General features: G+C 40.0%; 1 protein-coding gene across 1 annotated transcript; it reads right to left on the reverse strand.

Annotated features, from left to right (window-relative positions):
• Positions 1-46: 46 nt before the first annotated feature.
• myo1ha (myosin IHa) lies at positions 47-10,579 on the reverse strand. Its single transcript, XM_040019227.1, has 31 exons — positions 8,987-10,579; positions 8,791-8,906; positions 8,112-8,310; positions 7,930-8,010; positions 7,406-7,585; positions 7,205-7,303; positions 7,018-7,131; positions 6,865-6,936; positions 6,647-6,766; positions 6,501-6,568; positions 6,259-6,364; positions 6,058-6,138; positions 5,884-5,975; positions 5,204-5,298; positions 5,058-5,104; positions 4,813-4,893; positions 4,597-4,702; positions 4,391-4,508; positions 4,159-4,272; positions 3,997-4,073; positions 3,848-3,916; positions 3,677-3,761; positions 3,420-3,582; positions 2,139-2,222; positions 1,967-2,060; positions 1,831-1,886; positions 1,622-1,757; positions 1,456-1,526; positions 1,113-1,210; positions 921-1,020; positions 47-368 (listed from the first exon to the last, which is right to left on the reverse strand). The coding sequence occupies exons 1-31, from the start codon at positions 9,176-9,178 to the stop codon at positions 342-344; spliced, it is 3,141 nt and encodes a 1,046-aa protein (XP_039875161.1). The 5' UTR covers positions 9,179-10,579; the 3' UTR covers positions 47-341.
• Between the last annotated feature and the right edge of the window lie 6,550 nt (positions 10,580-17,129).

Genomic DNA, 17,129 nt, shown 5'->3' on the forward strand with positions numbered 1-17,129 from the left:
CATCAGTGAACGTACAAATTTATTATACATATGGCTTCATTGTTCAAAATTAGAATTGCATCAGTTTTTGGTACCTTAAGAGTTTTGTCATTTTAAGTGTTCTTCAGACACAAACAATTGTGAAATGATAGCATCTTCTTTCTTTTCTTAATAATGAAGTGAAGAAATTTTAATTATGACTAGTGTGAAATTCTGTCCAGCAAACAACCTCATCCAAGATTCCTCAGGTTCATCTCTTTCTGGGCAGATGTGTTTTCTGCAGACATGGTGATCATCTCCTTAGTGGTCTCCTGATGAAATATGCAGAGGCGTCTTATGTGTCTCCTCCTCAGCCTCACACGTTACCGTGTCCTTGCCCGAGTGGCAACCTGCAGTAGCAAACAATGATGCTGTGTCAGCATTTGTAACTTCATTGTAGCCCTTAATTGTAGACTTAAAATGGCACATCTGGTCGTTGAGTTTCCATGTCAAGTTTATGTATAGAGATACAATCGAAAGCAGCAAATACTAAGGTGCTGTATAACTTGTAGGAAACACAAAAGTGGATGAAATAAGAAAAAGGACAGTATAAAACAGCGACAATATAAATGAGTCTAAACCTAAGTTTGATTAAAAGTCATGTTAGGGGATAAACATGGACTAAAATGGGACAATCTAACACTTAAGGCGAGTCTGTTCCAAACCTTAGAAAATACATGGTACAAGCACCTTTTGTAAATATGGATTTAGGAACCATTAAGAGTTTTTTTGACGCATGAGCAAACTGATCTGGCTGTGACACAAAAGTGCAGGATTTTGGCAAGCTAGGACTGAGCATTTAAGGATTTTAAAACAAATAATAAACGTTCAAATATAATCTGAAAAAAAAGGTAGCCAGTCTGCAGAGAAACATGAGATAAAAGAGATAAGGCCCAACTCACCACCATCAGGTGACCATTCTTGGCCTTGTATACCATAGGCTCAGGCCCAGTGCTAAAGTCCACTGCTCCTCCTTTTCCAGCCTGGATTTCAAAGTTGATGCTGTGAATTAATGCAAACACAATGCATACACAAGCAGTTTAGCTCAATGTGCATTTCACATTAGATCTCTACATTTCAAAACTCAGGCTCACCTGCCCTGAACCACCTTGATGGCATTTTGTTTGTTAGCAATGACACAGAGTTTGGTCAAAAGCTCAAACAAGTGGTCGCACTGTACTACCAGATCCCCCTGAAACAGCCAGACAAGTTGTGTTAGAATCATCCACCTGAAAATCTTTCAAAATTTTCACTACATGCATGTTCCCCCTTCATTTTAGTTACTCTGCATTATCAGCAGAGCAAATGCCATTCTATGGTTTAACTTGTTCCACCATATCTAATCATGTCATTTAAGCTACAAATAAACTTTATTGGTCTCACCATTAGCAAAAACAAAACAAAAAAAAGGCAAGCTTGAGCCATACATTTGCATACCTTTTGTTTAGGTTCTTCACGTGTTATGTGGAATACAATGGTGCTGTCAGTCAAGTTACTGACAGAAATCTCTGCAGTGAGTCAAATAATAGAAGCATGTAGTCCCACATTTGAGAATGAAGATATCTGATGGCTAATAAAATATATATTAGCACACTGGTCTGACCTTTGAGAGAGGTGTACAGCACTCTCTGCTTGATCTTGGCTTCCTCTACCACATAGACAGCTGTCTGGGTGAGGATGAGCTGTCGCTGCCTCGGTTTGAAGCCATTCCTGTCATACTTAATTACTGGAACGCAGTACTGCAGAAACACAGCATATATCAGTGCATCTTTGGTGTGAACTGCCCATAGAAGTATACAGACATTTTATTACCTTTATACGCTCGTTGCGAATCATCTGGATGACCCTTGTGTTTATGTCTTCCTCGCCTATTAAGTGAGATGTTAAATGACATATGAATGATGGTTCTAAAATGAACAGGCATTGTGTGAGGGTGTCTGATATTTACTGATTCTGGTGTCCGCAAATGGATGGGCAACACTCTGTGGATAACTGTCCTTTTTCCCCTTGAAGACGGAGCTGGTGATCAGCTTCATTTGAAACTGAAGGGGCAAAAAGGAATGGAAAATTTAACTGTGATGACTACAAAGAGAACAAGACTGCCCTTTAATGTGGCTTACCTGTGCTTTCTTCTGCGGTGTGATTCCTCGCACATATTTCCGCACCATAAGACGGTAGTGAAGCTTACGCAGCATCTCTGATGTCTAATGAAGAACGAAATCAGTTCTTCACCACAAAGTCAAGATAAAAGCTGTATTCAGTCAGTTTTGCATTTAAGTTGATTAGTCGTTATTACTATAAATTGCTATGTGGAAATAAAAAAGAGCATACACTCACTGGCCACTTTATTAAGTGCACCTTATACAACTCAATGCATTTAGTCATGCAGACACGGTGAAGACTACCTGCTGAAGTTCAAACTGAGCATGACAGTGAGGGAGGAAGATGATTTAAGTGTCTTTCAGTGTAACATGGCGTATGAGCATTTCAGAAACTGATGATCTACTGGGATTTTGTTAATAACCATCCATAGGGTTTACAGAGAATGACCAGAAAAAGAGAAAATATCCAGTGGGTGGCAGTTCTCTGGGTGAAAATGTCTCATTGATACTAGAGGTCAGAGGAAAATGACCAGACTGCTTCGAGCGGATAGGAAGGCAACAGTAACCCAAATAACCACTTGTTACAATCAAGATATGCACAACATATCAAATCGTAAAGCAGTTGGGTTAAAGCAGCAGAAGTCCGCAGTGGGTGCCACCCAGTCAGCTAAGAACAGAAAGCTGAGGTGGCAGTATTCATCGGTGTTAAACATTAGACAATAAAAACTGACAAAAAGCTGCCTGTTCTGATTAACCTAAATTTCTGATGCTACTTTCACATAAAGAAATTTGCATAAACAACATGAAAGCATGGATCCATTTTGCCTCGTATCAACAGTTCGGGCTGGTGGTGGCGTCATGGTGTGGGGAACTTTGGGTCCGTCAGACACAGCTAATCATCTTATTGTTGTTGCTGATCATGCCCATCCCTTTATGACCAACATGTACCAATCTCTTGAAAGATCATCTCAGACTGGACCAAAATCTCAGAGAAATTTTTGAATCTGTGCCATGATGAAGGCAGTTTCAAAGGCAACAGGGCAAGCAAGATGTATCTAATAAAGTGGCCACTGAGTGTATTCTCACATGGAAATAAATACAGAAAATTATAGGAACATATAAGACACACATATCTCATTCTATAAAATACTTGTGAAATTTTTTGTTATGTAACTCAATGTTTACTTGATTCAAATACAGTGTGAAAAATTAAAAAGGACCACAGTTATGAATGCATTAGTATTAGAAACAGTTGCTTGATTTTGTTTCTCTGTTTCATTGTTATATGACTTATAGCACCTCTGTGAGCACAGCTGGTGGAGTTAGCCAGGGGGTTTTATCCAAAACGGTCTTTGGCAGGTTGTCTCTAAGTCTGTTCAGGTAATTTTGCCTCACGAAGGCCAGGTACTCTGAGTTATCTGTGTTTTTTGCCTGCCCTCTGGTCATGTAGCCTTTGATAAATCTGAAATGTGTGGCAAAGAACAGGATCAGTTCAAATGTAACAGAGACACTGATGGGGGCATTTTTTATTTATGATATTTACGTGTTTTACTTACTTCTTGATGACTTTTACCGCCCAGGCTCTCTTCTCCTTCTCCTTCCTAGCCTGTGTTCCTCTCCAACAAGATTCAATCTTAGTGGCTGAGGAGATTAAAAATAGACATTATCTAATATTTTTTATTGCTAACAAAAACTGTTTCTATCATTCTGGATGTTGTGACATTTACCAGCTTCTTTCTGTTTTCTGTATTCTCCCTTTGCCCTGTAGCCTTTGTATTTTGCCTGGATGCGTGTTGCTGCAAATCCAGAGCAAAAAACATAAATCAGCTTGATTGTGAGACGGGATGACTGAAGGTCTAAGGCAGTTGACACTCACCCAGTTCATGTTTGCATTTCTCATAAGCATCCTCTGTGGCGAACAGTGTCCTGGGGTGACGGATGAAAATTTTGGTCCTGCAATAAACAAATCAGCAACTTGTACTTTTGTGATTCCTCGCATAAGCTGGATTTGTTGAGGTAACGAGAAAGACTTCCTCACCGTCCCATTTTGTACTCATCTGGCAGGTAGCCCAGATGTTGAACCAGCACTTCCACTCCATCGGCGGCTACTCCTCTCCAGTGTGGCCAGGTGGCTGGGCACAATGGTTTATATCTGTAAGATAAGCCAAACAAACTGTGCTCGAAAGAAGCCGCTCAGTTCACCTAGAGCTTACATTTAAAACCTAAACATAAATTTCCCTGAAATTGAGAAACTCTACGGTCCTTTATACCTCTTCAAAAAAACGTCGTATTTACGTCTGTAAGCAAAACCAGCTCGTCTGACTCTGAGGTGCTCCATCAGACCCAGGTACTTCACCTGATGCCTGATCAGTGCTTCATCAAACTGACCTGTGACGTAACGATAAATACACGATTGATTTGGTCTTATTCAAACATTTCTGTGTCATTAACATCTACCTTTTGTTAGTTAAGGTACCTGACTGCTTGGACTCGTTAGATTTCAGGCAGCGTATGTACCAGGCCTCTTTAGCCACGAGGATCTCTGTCAGCTTCTGCAGACTGCTCTTAAACTGAGTCACCACCTGCAAACACAACACAAGGGTCACAATGTCCTTTCCACCTGACTCCCCTCAGCAGTTAAGTTAGATGTTATGGATGAAGGATATGGAGGGTCAAACATGGGCGAACATACTGTTTCTGGTCTTCTCCTGCTGTCTGGATCCATGGATGAGAAGCATTCTTTGACTATGTCATTTTTAGACTGACACATAAGCTTTGAGAAGGTGGAGCGACACACAAGCACACATTAACACACAGATTTAGGCAGTTACTTTAACCATAATTAATCAAATACTGAGAAAATACCCCCATCTTTTGCTATTTACAGTAAAGTCTAAAACACGTCTTTATCTGACATAATATCAGCTGTAGACTTACATCTTTTATGTTTCTATATAGTAGGTCGTTGTTTTTGTCCAGGAAACCTAGATTAACATTAAAAAAAAATATCAGTGTTTTAGGGATGTCAGTTCAAAGCAAAAAGGTTTAAATGGTTGAGTCACAGAGACTGTGGTTTTCTTTACCCACAACACAGTAGGTGACCTCCCCGGCATAATGCAAGAGACGGAAATCTCCCCTCTCCAGAGTCTTACGTGTCATTTTGTCAGCTAGTTTATGCCTGGAGTCAAAGAGGTGGAGAGAGACAGAGGGATGAAGAGTGAGAGGTTTTATAGTCGAATCCTAATCCTCCGTCTCTATCGGCTCACTGTCGACTCCCTCACAGGCCACCAGTCAACAGAACACCAATGAAAGGAGTCAGACTTTAGAGCCGAGGAAAGGCTTTGAATTGTACAGTAGATAGACAGTGTATTTAATTACAGTAAATGTTGTTATTTTTGAAGTCACAAATCAACATTGTCAAAACAAAAAAAAACCTTTATTGTGACTTTGGAATAACCAGCAGTCCTGTTTATAGATATAAGTGGGATGCATGGGGCTGATTCAGTGCGTAAGACTGTTCGTTTCTGTTAGAGTCAGTCAGGATCAGAGCAGGAGCATTCAAGATCTCTTGGAGTCAGAGAAACAAGCACTGGTGCTGCATACAGTGTCAATGTCAATTCTATTTATGTTGTACATTTCGTGTACTGAGTGTGTGTGTGTGTGTGTGTGTGTGCGTGTGTGTGTGCGTGTGTGTGTGTGTGTGTGTGTGTGTGTGTGTGTGTGTGTGTGTGTGTGTGTGTGTGTGTTTTAGGTCATTACTCACGTGACAAAGTGGGGGTGATTCCCCATCTTTTCTTCCAGTCTCTCCAGGAAGGTCAGATCTGTGGCATCTCCTGGCCTTAGACACTCCTCATCCTGCAAAATAATCATTGTGAATAATCTTGAGCAGTATTTTTAAAACAGTTATAAATGGCCATCCCAGTGTGAACATACACACCAGTAATGATATAACTCCTCTGTGTTTTTCCTCGATTAGATCACAGATGATCTTATTGTTGAAGAACTGAACTGGCTCCCACTGGTGGAAAAAGAGATGAGAAATATACAGTTATAAACACGTGAAAAAAAGCAGCCGCTTATATGTTTTCTGCACGTCCGTCTGTTTGCTTGTTTGTTTGCTGGGGAGAGGGGGGTTTACCTCAATGCCCTCTGCTTCATATTCTTCCTGCTCCGATTTTAGTGTCAGCTCAATGAAAAGCTGCTGCAGCTTCTCGTTGCAATAGTTTATACAGAACTGCTCAAAACTGAGGGAAAGGACCAAGAAAGAGGTGAAAGGTAAGTTTGCAGGTTTCATAAAGATTATAAGGTAGATAAAACAGCTATCAGTTTGCAAAAGCAGCTGAAATTAAAAAGAAAAAAACACAGAAAGATTACACCTACCTGTTTACGTAGAAAACCTCAAATCCATATATGTCCAAAAGCCCTATAACAGTCTTTCGTGAAGGGTCCTAGTGAAAGAGAAAAAACGTATAAAAACGCATCCTGGCAGGTGAGATTTGTCATTTGAAACACATCCTTATAGTCACTTCGTTCTCCATTGACTCGTTGATCCTGTTGACCAGCCAGGTGAAGGTCTGCCCATAGATAGCTTTGGCTAAGGCATCTCTGGCATAGATGGCGTGATCAGTTGTGAAAGGGCTGAGGACCTTTTAGAGTAACAAAGCATCATACCTGAGTTTATAGTTTAAACAGAAACACAAGTCTGTTATTGTTAAAACTAAAGAATGTTTTAGCAAATGTGAACCTGATCTTTTTTGGCTTCAATCTTCCTGAATGTTAGGCCCTCTTGAAGTCTGTGTGCATCCACTCCTAGCAGCTGTGAAGAAAACTAAACATTAAAAAGCTTATTGATATGCTTAATGAATAGCTAAAGAATTTATATTTTCTACTTTCTTACATTTGAGACCCAGTGCAGCTCTGTGTTGTTGTTCAGGAGGGCGTGACCTTTACTATCAGAGTCAAACCGCACATTCCCCAGGTGGAGAACGCTTGCAATGACCTCAAACAAGTGCTGCACAAAATTATAATTTATAAGCAAGACTGACTGCTGTGAATGAAGCCATCTGCAACAGCATCCAACTCACATTGGTGGCAGTCTCATCAAAGCTGATGATTTGAAGTGCGTTTTTTACTGTTTTCCAGTCGTTTTTGTCATTGATGGAGGGCACAATGGGACACTGCCCCTGTCAGAAACAATGAACATAGAAAAAAACACTGTTTCTGAAAGTGTTCTACTTTCTTATCAGCTTCTATGTTAACAACAAAGCCCACTGACTTATGCGTACCTGTGTTAGATAGTTATAATGCTGGCAACCTCTCTCCAAGCCCAGCTGATGCAGCAAGTCATCTGATCCTCCCTCTACCAGCTGATAAAAGATGTGAAAGTTTCTCTCCCCGTGATTCTGATGCACAACCCTTGATTTCTCCAGCAGGTAGTTCAGGATATGGCCTCCAACAGCATCCCCCTATGGGCATCATGATCCTAAAGACAGCAGCTCTACAACTTGCAGAAAAAACACAGCCTATGGTCCAGTGGCCAGATTGAAAACTGGTTAGGATGAAGAATCTCCTTCTGTTTCAGTAAAGTTGACTTTTGTTAAGCAGTCGTCATTTTTTTACATAAATTAAATAAATCTGGAACCAACTTGATGTTTTTCAGGCTTCATGTAATGTTGTTTGTACTCATGCTACAACTTTTTTTGTCTTGTGTAGCAAAAATAATCACACCACAACCAACTACACTCAAGGCACCAAACAACAGTAAGCTAAGTTTTTTTCCTATTCTGTGAATCCAGCATCTGATCCTTACCTGGCTGTCAAACTGGATGTCCATATATTTCCCAAATCGGCTTGAGTTGTCATTTTTTAGTGTTTTGGCATTTCCAAAAGCCTGTGGGGGAGAAAAAAAGTCAAATCATTCACAGTAATTGATGATCTGTCCCTCTTCACTATATGTCAATGCACTTCTACAGCATGTAGTAACCATCAAACCTCCAGGACGGGGTTGGACATGAGCATTTTGTCTCTGACTGTGTTTAGCAGAGTGGTGCTTGGACAGCTGACGGCATAATACTGCAAAATCTTCTTGGAGGCCTCTGTTTTTCCTGCTCCGCTCTCACCAGAGATGAGGATGAAGTGATTGTTGAACTCTGTCAGCATGGTGTGGTACGCATTATCCGCCAAGGCATAACTGTTGGGTTGCAGAGCAGTTACAGTATTTCAGTAGTAAACTTTGAACTGCACTCAGAGTTATTTAAGTTGAAAGAACACAGGAGTGGGCTCATTTCCTTATGGGTGCTTTCAGCAGGATAACACACCATGTCACAAAGTTCAGATCATCTCACGCTGATTTATTAAACACTGCAATAAATGACCTCCACAGTCACCAGGTCTCAATCCCATACAGCACATTTAAGATGTGGTGGAACGTGAGTTTCACATCATGGACGTGCTGCCGACAATTTTGCAGGAACTGAGTGATGCTGTTGATTTTATTTTGAATATGCAAATATAACTAGAATAACAAGAGAAAAGAAAAATTAAAAACAAGTTTTCGTGATTATCTCCATGTCTACACAATGTTTGTGCTGGAAAAGGAGTAGGATGAAGTTTAGACTTACTAGTGTAAACTAGTGCACCAAAAAAAGCAGGAGTGTGTATACAAACTCACATGTGGGGCGGCAGCTCAAAAAAGTTGACACCCATGTAGATATCCATCTGCTTCTTGTTGTAGATGTCCAGCTCTTTATATGGATTGACAGAGACTAACAACGTTCCAATGTAAGTCTAAAAGAATGAGTTAAAAATCATCAAATTTTTTGCAAAGAAAATGCCAAGTGTGAACATAAGGTTTAAATTGTACTCACATAGATGAGATCCTTGCTGAAGCGTTTCTTGAGGTTGCTCAGAAAGGCAGCTTCCGTGGTTTCATCCAGCAGTACAAAATCCTGGATTCCCACACGGTCCCTGGCAGTCAGGGCACCCTCCATGTCTAGCTGACCCTGTGCAACAAGTTGTAGCAACAACATAGCAGCTGAATGCACTAAGAAAAGTGACATTTCTAGTGTTTACTTCCAAAAATGTATATGTCTAAAACAAATTTGCAACACAGCCGCATATTCTGTGCTTCACAGGGACAGTTTTACTTTATTTATTATTTTCCCCATATTAATGAGATGAGCAAAGTTTAGAGCAAAAGTAACATTTTCATGTTGTGCATATACAACATTATATCAGAATTTTCAGTCATGTGTTTTGACAACTGCAGCTGGATGTTTGAATGTTTGGATTAATGGCTCCAAGCGGGAGGACAACACAAAAAAAGTGCCATAAAAAGAACAAACATGGTGTCCTTTAGTTCTATTGAAGCAAGAGGTCCAGAGGTCCTGTGTGTCTTTGAAGCTAAGGTCTGTGATTGTGCAGATGAACAGACAGAAGATAATGATCGCTACACGGCACACAGGGACCTTGGCTGGCAGCCCATGGTTCACTTGAGCTGACGCACCAACCAAACACAACACACTGTGCAAATGGACTTGGGGAGCCCGAAACAGCGGCACATTTAAGAAGCGTAGTGGGAAAAAAATTCCACCAATCTGTTTTGCATTCGCAGCACCAACACTCGGACCAAAGGTTTTCACAGCTTTTGTTGGTTTTGTGTTTTTTTTTTCTCTGTCTCTCTCTCTCCTTTGGAAGCAGAAGTCCTTTGATTCTCAGCTCTCTCTGTAAAACATTAAAAAAGATAATCCATTGGATCTAATTGACACAAAGTCCTCCTTCTCTTCCCCACCAACCCACTCTCCTCCCCTGCCTCTATCCTCCGCCTATGGCCCTCGTTTCTTCTGAGAAAGGCCAAGTGTTTTTGTCCTGTAAATACCACGGAGCAGAGACAAAAAAGACGTCTTTAAAATGCAGTCTACAATCCATTACACATATTCCCCCTGCATAACCATTCAGTAATTATTCATTAGAAAACATTTAACGTCACAGTGAATTTCACACTAGGCAGTCGAAACACAATAGAGGAGATTTGGCCTACTTTGGGGTGAGGAGTTGGGGAGGGGTTCGCTGTACAGAGGAAGGGCGAAGGCGAAAGGAGTGCGGGAGGAGGGGAGCAGTATTTGTCTGATCTGAGAACCTCTGAAACGGGGCTGTCTTGAGACAACGGGACAGACTAAATAGTGCACTAACGGTCTGTGCCCCGCTGCTTGCTGTGACACTCATTTAGTGTGCTTTAGTGTGCCCCGAGGCCAAACAATAGAGGCTTGTTCTTAGCAATCTTGTGCTGTAATTTGGACTTCATTACTTTGCTCATACGGGGCCTCAAAGAAGGATAGAGGAGGCTAGTCAGATGAGAGTGGGGTTTTTTTTGTTGTTGTTTTTTTTTTCCACCTGTCAGCCCCGACCCCCAGTGCTCTCACCCCTCTCGGCAACAATACCCCTCACCCCGTGTCCCCACCAATAACCCTCACCCGGCCCCCCTCACCCACCTCCCACCCACCCACTTTAAGCCAATGAGACAGGTGAACAATATCATTGAAGGAACTCTTTTTTGGACGTCAGAATCAATCTGGCACTGTGATGGTAGTGGTGCTGCTGTGGGGTATCTTTGACACCCCCTTCTTTCATGGGAACAAACTTCTCTCAAGGCAGCACAAGCAGACAATGTGCTGGGACAGCGTGACTTAGAGATCTGCCATACAGTATTACAAGTAATAACATGAACAGATAAGCTCCTGTCAAGAGAAGGATTATTGCATTCAGCCATGATAATAATGCTAATGTTTTAGATTTTTGGACTAAATCTAAAGGTCTGCTGGTTTCCATTCAGGCTTCCTTTGGTGTTCTGCAGGTATTTCTTTTTAAGAAAGCTGTCTGCAGCAAGCGGGAGCGTTCCTAATGACACTATGCAAGAAAGGCTAAATCCTTAGAGTCTGAGCTGAAAGAAGCGCCTAATTATTGAAAGCATTCCCCTCATCCTTGTGTTATTTGTAACTCTGTTTTTCCACATATATATGGAGAGAGTGGGGGGGGGGCAGTTTTGAAACAGAACTAGATACTTATAATTAAACAATAGATGGCACAATCTGACGCACAGTGGAAAGAAGGATTATGTAATGAATCCCTAAACTCGCTGTCAGATCAGGTGAATTGCTTTGCTACCTCAGAGCGCAACCAATTGTATTTTAATTAAGAGATGGTTCCTCATCTTGGTCTAGAGTGTCAGTGGTGCCTGAGACAGTGACCTCATCGGTGAGATGAGGAAGGGAGCAGCTGCTAGGACAATTTATGAACTTACAGGGAAAAGTTATCTCCCCTTTAAAGAGGGTTGCAGTTGAAACTTTCACATCCAGTAAAGAATAGCTCCACTTAATCACAATAATACTTCCTGTTAGCTTAGCACAGTTTTATCTCACAATGGCTCTTTTTCTCCCAAACCATCATTTAGCAAGACTTAGATGAGATGAGTAAGACCGCTTTTAGACCTGCATGCTGAATATCAAGCTACCAAATCTGTCTACCAACCCCTCTTAACATGAATCCCTTTGCTCATGAAAAGAAATGAAAACTGATATTTTACACCTTTTTGCTAAGAAGAATATATCTTGTTACCTCCAAACTCACTGAATTGCTTATCTTAGCTTTTAGGTGACTGTGAGAAATAAAGGCCAGGCCTCAACACCACTCACAACACACAGGGTTACTTTAAAACTCCTTGTGATGAAGAGAACACACAGCAATGGTTACAGCATAAGAGAAAAGCCAAACCTGCATTCTGAAGCTGTATTATTGCTGCAGCCAGGTGCAGAAACTCAGTGAGGATCCAAAGTCAAACAAGGCCCCCCCTCCTACTGAAGTGAGACAAAAATAGTGTATCCTCCTGTGTCTGCTTGCATTGAAGTAATCAGCGAAGGACTGGCTTCTTGAAAGTTAGTTACCAAAGGTCAGGACTCTATAATGTAAATAGGAAAAAACACCCTTAGTTAGTAGCTCACTGGTGCAGCATGCTGTGATAGTACTATGCTGGTGATGCTGTATGGAAGCTGGTGCACATATATGTTTCTCCACATCATGCTGAACCAGGCTCAGGCAAAGGGCTCTGTGGGCCGAGTAGTTAATCATTCATGTTGTGGTAGGTGGAGGGACAGAGAGATCTTATTCAGCGTTTACCTGGGTATCTACTGCTCTACTGAGTGTAACATAACAATACAGAAACAAGATCCAAGATCCAAACTACTCCATCTAAACTCCATTACATCACTACCAACAGTAAAAAAGGCCCCATTCTTCTAACTGGCACATTCCTGGTCTGGTTACTGATCTTTGATTAGGTGGGAACGTTTACAGACTAATCACCACTTCTTTAGTATTCATTATAACAATGTTACTCAGGGGAGCACCACTGCTACTGGGCTACCGCCTGAGCTGCTGGTGTTAATTGTGCTTTTGTAAAATTCTACTAGGCTGGTGCCCAAATGCAATTAACACACTTTTTGCCTCAGTGAAAACAATTATCAGCACCTTTAATTAAAGACGATAGAATTCAAATGACTGCATTGTTTTGCCTGTGTTGGAGAGCTGAAAGACTTGAACTGACAGGAAATGAGTGACAACACAAACAACGGTAGGGCAACAATGAGCTGACCTGTGAGAACTTCAATTGGTAATCATCTGTTTAAACCCAAAGGTCACCGGGTGGCTTAAAAGTCAAATTACACTTCATCCAGTTGTTTTGGAGACTACCAAAACACAACATTACTTGTCTGTACTAAATGAAATCATCAGATCTGTGCACATCCAATAAAATATTACCATCCAACCAAGGTTATTACGGTTAACTAAAACCAAACCTAAACTTAAACTAGATGTGGAAAAACACTTTGGTTAAATAAAATCAATAAAAAGAAAAGAAAAGACCTTTGAACTGAAATGATTGTTTAAACTTAAAAAACTAATTATTAACACATTTAAAACATGGAGGAAATATCCTTAGTTGTAGTGTACGTCAGTTTGGTAAAAAAAAAATATATATTTTATCTGAATTTATTTTATATGGCTTTGATAGACATATTTATTGACACTTGAATGTCTGCTTTCAAAAATATCTGTTCTTATTGTAATGTGTTTTCTTGTATTGAAACTAAAATGAATTGAAAGCAAAAAGTTGAAATGAAATAAATTGAAGGCTATAAGGGCAAATTATATATTACAAAACTGCATCTGACCACATTTGCTATCTCAAGAACACTGCAGCTACTCACCTGACTATAAATATAAATGGCACAAATGTACAAAAGAAACTAGATTAAGTTTTTCAATTATCACCTGGTGACAGTGGATAGGGAGAAAGTAATGGATAGCCACACTTAAGGGAAATTCTAATTCACTGTGAATACTAAGTAAATGAAATAGAATTGTCATGCCTTAAAGTAGTGGTTGCATTTGTGGCCAGAGCAGGTGTGAATTATACCGGGTTTACCTCTGTAACCTAGTAACCAGTGTTAGAAAAACATGCCCCTTCCAAGGAAACACAGGTGTCCATTTTCTCTGCTGCGACGACCTAAATGTGATAAAAGCTCAGGTTTCACCACATTTATGAACTGATTAATGTTTGGAAAGCTTTCAGTCAGTCGGCTGTAATGTGTGACCAGTTGAGTGTTCAGCATATTGAATTATTCACTCTCCACCACAGAAAAGTTGTCAAGGTTACCTCTGCCGTCGCCCCACCTTTCCTCAGCCCAGCAATGCTTGTCCAATCTTAACAAGCTTTGTGCTACCCACTGGGCTCTGATTCAGCACGAGATGTGGCAAATCCAATTACACAGGAGTCAGAGAGGTTGATTTTCCCATTATAGATTCCATGCTGAGAATGAGAGCTGATGATAACACCACTGCTGCCCCCCTCTCTCTCTCCTCTTCTTCTTCTTATTTTCTGTCCATTTCACTGTTCTCTTCTCTTTTTTTCTTTCTCTCTCTGTCTTCCTATTCCTCTTTCCCCAAATACCTTCTTTCTTCCCCCATCCTTTTCTTTGGATTCCTCATTCTTCCATAGTCCATTATTCTAATTTTTCAGAGCACCGTAACGAACACTGGGCCCCGTCATTACTTTAGTCCCAAAATTCTGGGTCAGTGAGGTTATTTCATACCCTGCATTGCATTTTCTCAAATGACTGTTTTTGTCTCTCTTAAAAACCAAGCAGAATAGATAGCATCATTATAACTCTCTATTATCTATCTATTATAATTGTGACTTCTTATTCTTTCCTCGTTTTTTATGCACCTGTAGATATCTAATTGCATTACACTTGACACATTACATGTTTCCACTTAGAAAGGTCACCACAAGGGCTGATTGCAATTCATAAAACTTGACTTATGGGTGTCTAACTGTTATCCACAGTGGTTACATCATGTACTGGCTGTGCAACATAAAAACTAAATAAAAGCTCTTTTGGAAATGAAGCTCTTTTGCACTCAATCAGCTATGAAAAACAAGAGGGCTTTTGCTCAATCTTTAGCCCTTTAGGAAATGAAAAAGGCTTGACCTCAACTCAGACCAGAGGCTTTGGGGGTGACACAGGTCACTAGAGGTCAATAAAAAAAGGTGATCCTCGAGGACAGCGGGACTTGGGCGGGGGATTCAGCAGTCTGTCCAGAGAGGTCACCTGCTGAGTAGAAGAGAAGAAGATGGTGTGATCTCAGCTGCAGGGGAATCTGTGATTGACCAGTATTCACCATTACTCTGTCAAACCACTGCAACTTCACCTTTCCTCTGTTCACGCCAAAAGAAACAGATGGTTGATATTAAAAACTTGGTAACACTTTATAATATGAGGATGTTAAACCCCTGTAATTAAATGGAATTGGATTATATTTTATTAGAAATTACAACAGAAATATGTTTATATACAAGTACTTAGAGGCAAGTAAACTATTACAGGCGGGTAACAAGTCAGGTTTAGACTGACACTGTAAGTCATTTTAACTACTGCAGAATTTCTCTGTAATTTGGTGCTGGTATGCTATATTTTTGGGGTGCATGTCATAAAGTGGCTTAACCTTGCCTAACTTGCAGGTATTTCACAGGAAAGGAGACACAAATTATACTGTCAGTAATTTTAAATCTGGGTAATTTCCTGAAAATATAGCAGAAAAGCTTTATTATGAAGAGCATTTATTTTAAAACATTTTTATTTAATATTCATTATGAATTTTCTGTTATTCAATTGTCTTTTTTTGTTACATTGTACTTAAAATTACAGTTTAATTACTGTCTTCTTTCCTGTAAAACACCTAGAAGATGGTCAAGGTTAAGCCACTCTATAACATGGCCTATAGTGTTCTAGTGTTAAATAACAGAGAAATTACGCACTATTTAAATTTACTTACAGTAAAATTATGTCTTTGTTTCCTGTAACCTGAGTTGTTACCCCCTTATTTTAGTGTACCTACCTTTAACTATTTGAAAGTAAATATAATTACGTCATAATTTCAAATAAAATACATTGAACTCCATTTCATTATAGTGGAATTACAGCCTTAGCCACAAGCCGTATTATAGAGTCTAACCAAAAACTCATAGTATCTTGCATTGAAAATACTTCACTCACTAAACTATCATTAGTGAGTATTTTAAAAAAAAAATCATCAGAAAAAGTGTCCACAAAGCCGAAAAAGTGTTTAGTCACTTTTACTTCAATGTTTTCATATAGGTCATAATTTTAATACTTTCATATATATTGTTCTATGGTAGAAAGTGCAACCATACATTGTCATAGTTTAAAAACTAATTCTACAATAGGTAGAATACCTTAAACTCTAAAAGACTGTCTTAAATGAGTGTGTTCTAGACCCTTAATCTTAATTAGAGTTTGTGTCTTCCATCTTCAGGCACTGACATCACACAGTAATCATCCAATAATTAGCTGGTATGATCATCTGCTTGAGAGAAAAATGCTTTTTTTAATTGTGTACCTATTGTAAAAAATGACATTTCTATAGTGGAAAATCAAGAGCCTTTCTGTCATTTCATTGATCATCTAGTACTTATTTATTCTAGTGTAGGATAATTGGCTGTGTGGGATGGGTTTTTTTTATATGTAGCCAAAGCAGAAAATACAGTTATACATACAGTTTCACATTTTTCACCAGATTGAAGTCTTTGTCGGGCCACTTCTGGCCCCTGGGAGTTATGTTTGACATCCCTGCATTAAGTGTCTGTTAAAGATTTAAAAAAATCGATTATAGGGATATTATCCAAGCTAATAGTTACGGGGTGATTGTGGGGGTATAGGTATGAGTGTAGTGCGCATGATGTGTAAAGAACATTCCCTCAATTTTCTCATCATTTGCTATATATGTGTATTTTATATAAGTTTTGTATAAAAGCACAATAACACAATAGTCAAGTTAGGCATGTACTAGTACCACATGGAGATTAACCTCTGAGCAGTGAGTCTTGATTGGCTGAATCATTTCCTCCTGTCTCTTCGCCCTGTTTCCTCTCTCCACTGCGTTCTCAAACAAAGGCATAAAATGTCCCCAAAGGTTATCTTTAAAAACAAACAATTTTTTTTTTTTAATCTCTAACTGATGATCTTTGACAAGACAACTCACAGCTTGGCAACCTAGGCACTCCTGCTCCATTTAGGTGGAGGTTTTAGTGGGAAAACAAAGTGTTTGGCAGGACACTGATGTTGCTCTTTGGCTAAGTGTGGCTGACAGCCGCTTCCTCTGTATGGCCAGAGGGTCACTCTGGGTAACATGCTCTTCTGGGGGACACTGAGTCTCTGCCTGTGGAGGCGATTAGAGGGGTGAGCTGACCTCGTTCTCAGAGAGGCTGGTGTGTTTTGAGTAAACACTTGATGCAAGACAAAAACACGGGTTACAAACAAGGCCAACCTTCAGGCCGTGATCCCATTGTTTCCCCATTACTCCTGAACAGGCATGAGAGAGGAAAGCATTTACTCTGAGTCCCTGAGCTGCAGGGAGTCCTTGTGCAGTTAGCAG

This window comes from Simochromis diagramma, unplaced genomic scaffold, assembly GCF_900408965.1.
Source record: "Simochromis diagramma unplaced genomic scaffold, fSimDia1.1 OVJJ01000822.1, whole genome shotgun sequence".
Taxonomy (NCBI): Eukaryota; Metazoa; Chordata; class Actinopteri; order Cichliformes; family Cichlidae; genus Simochromis; species Simochromis diagramma.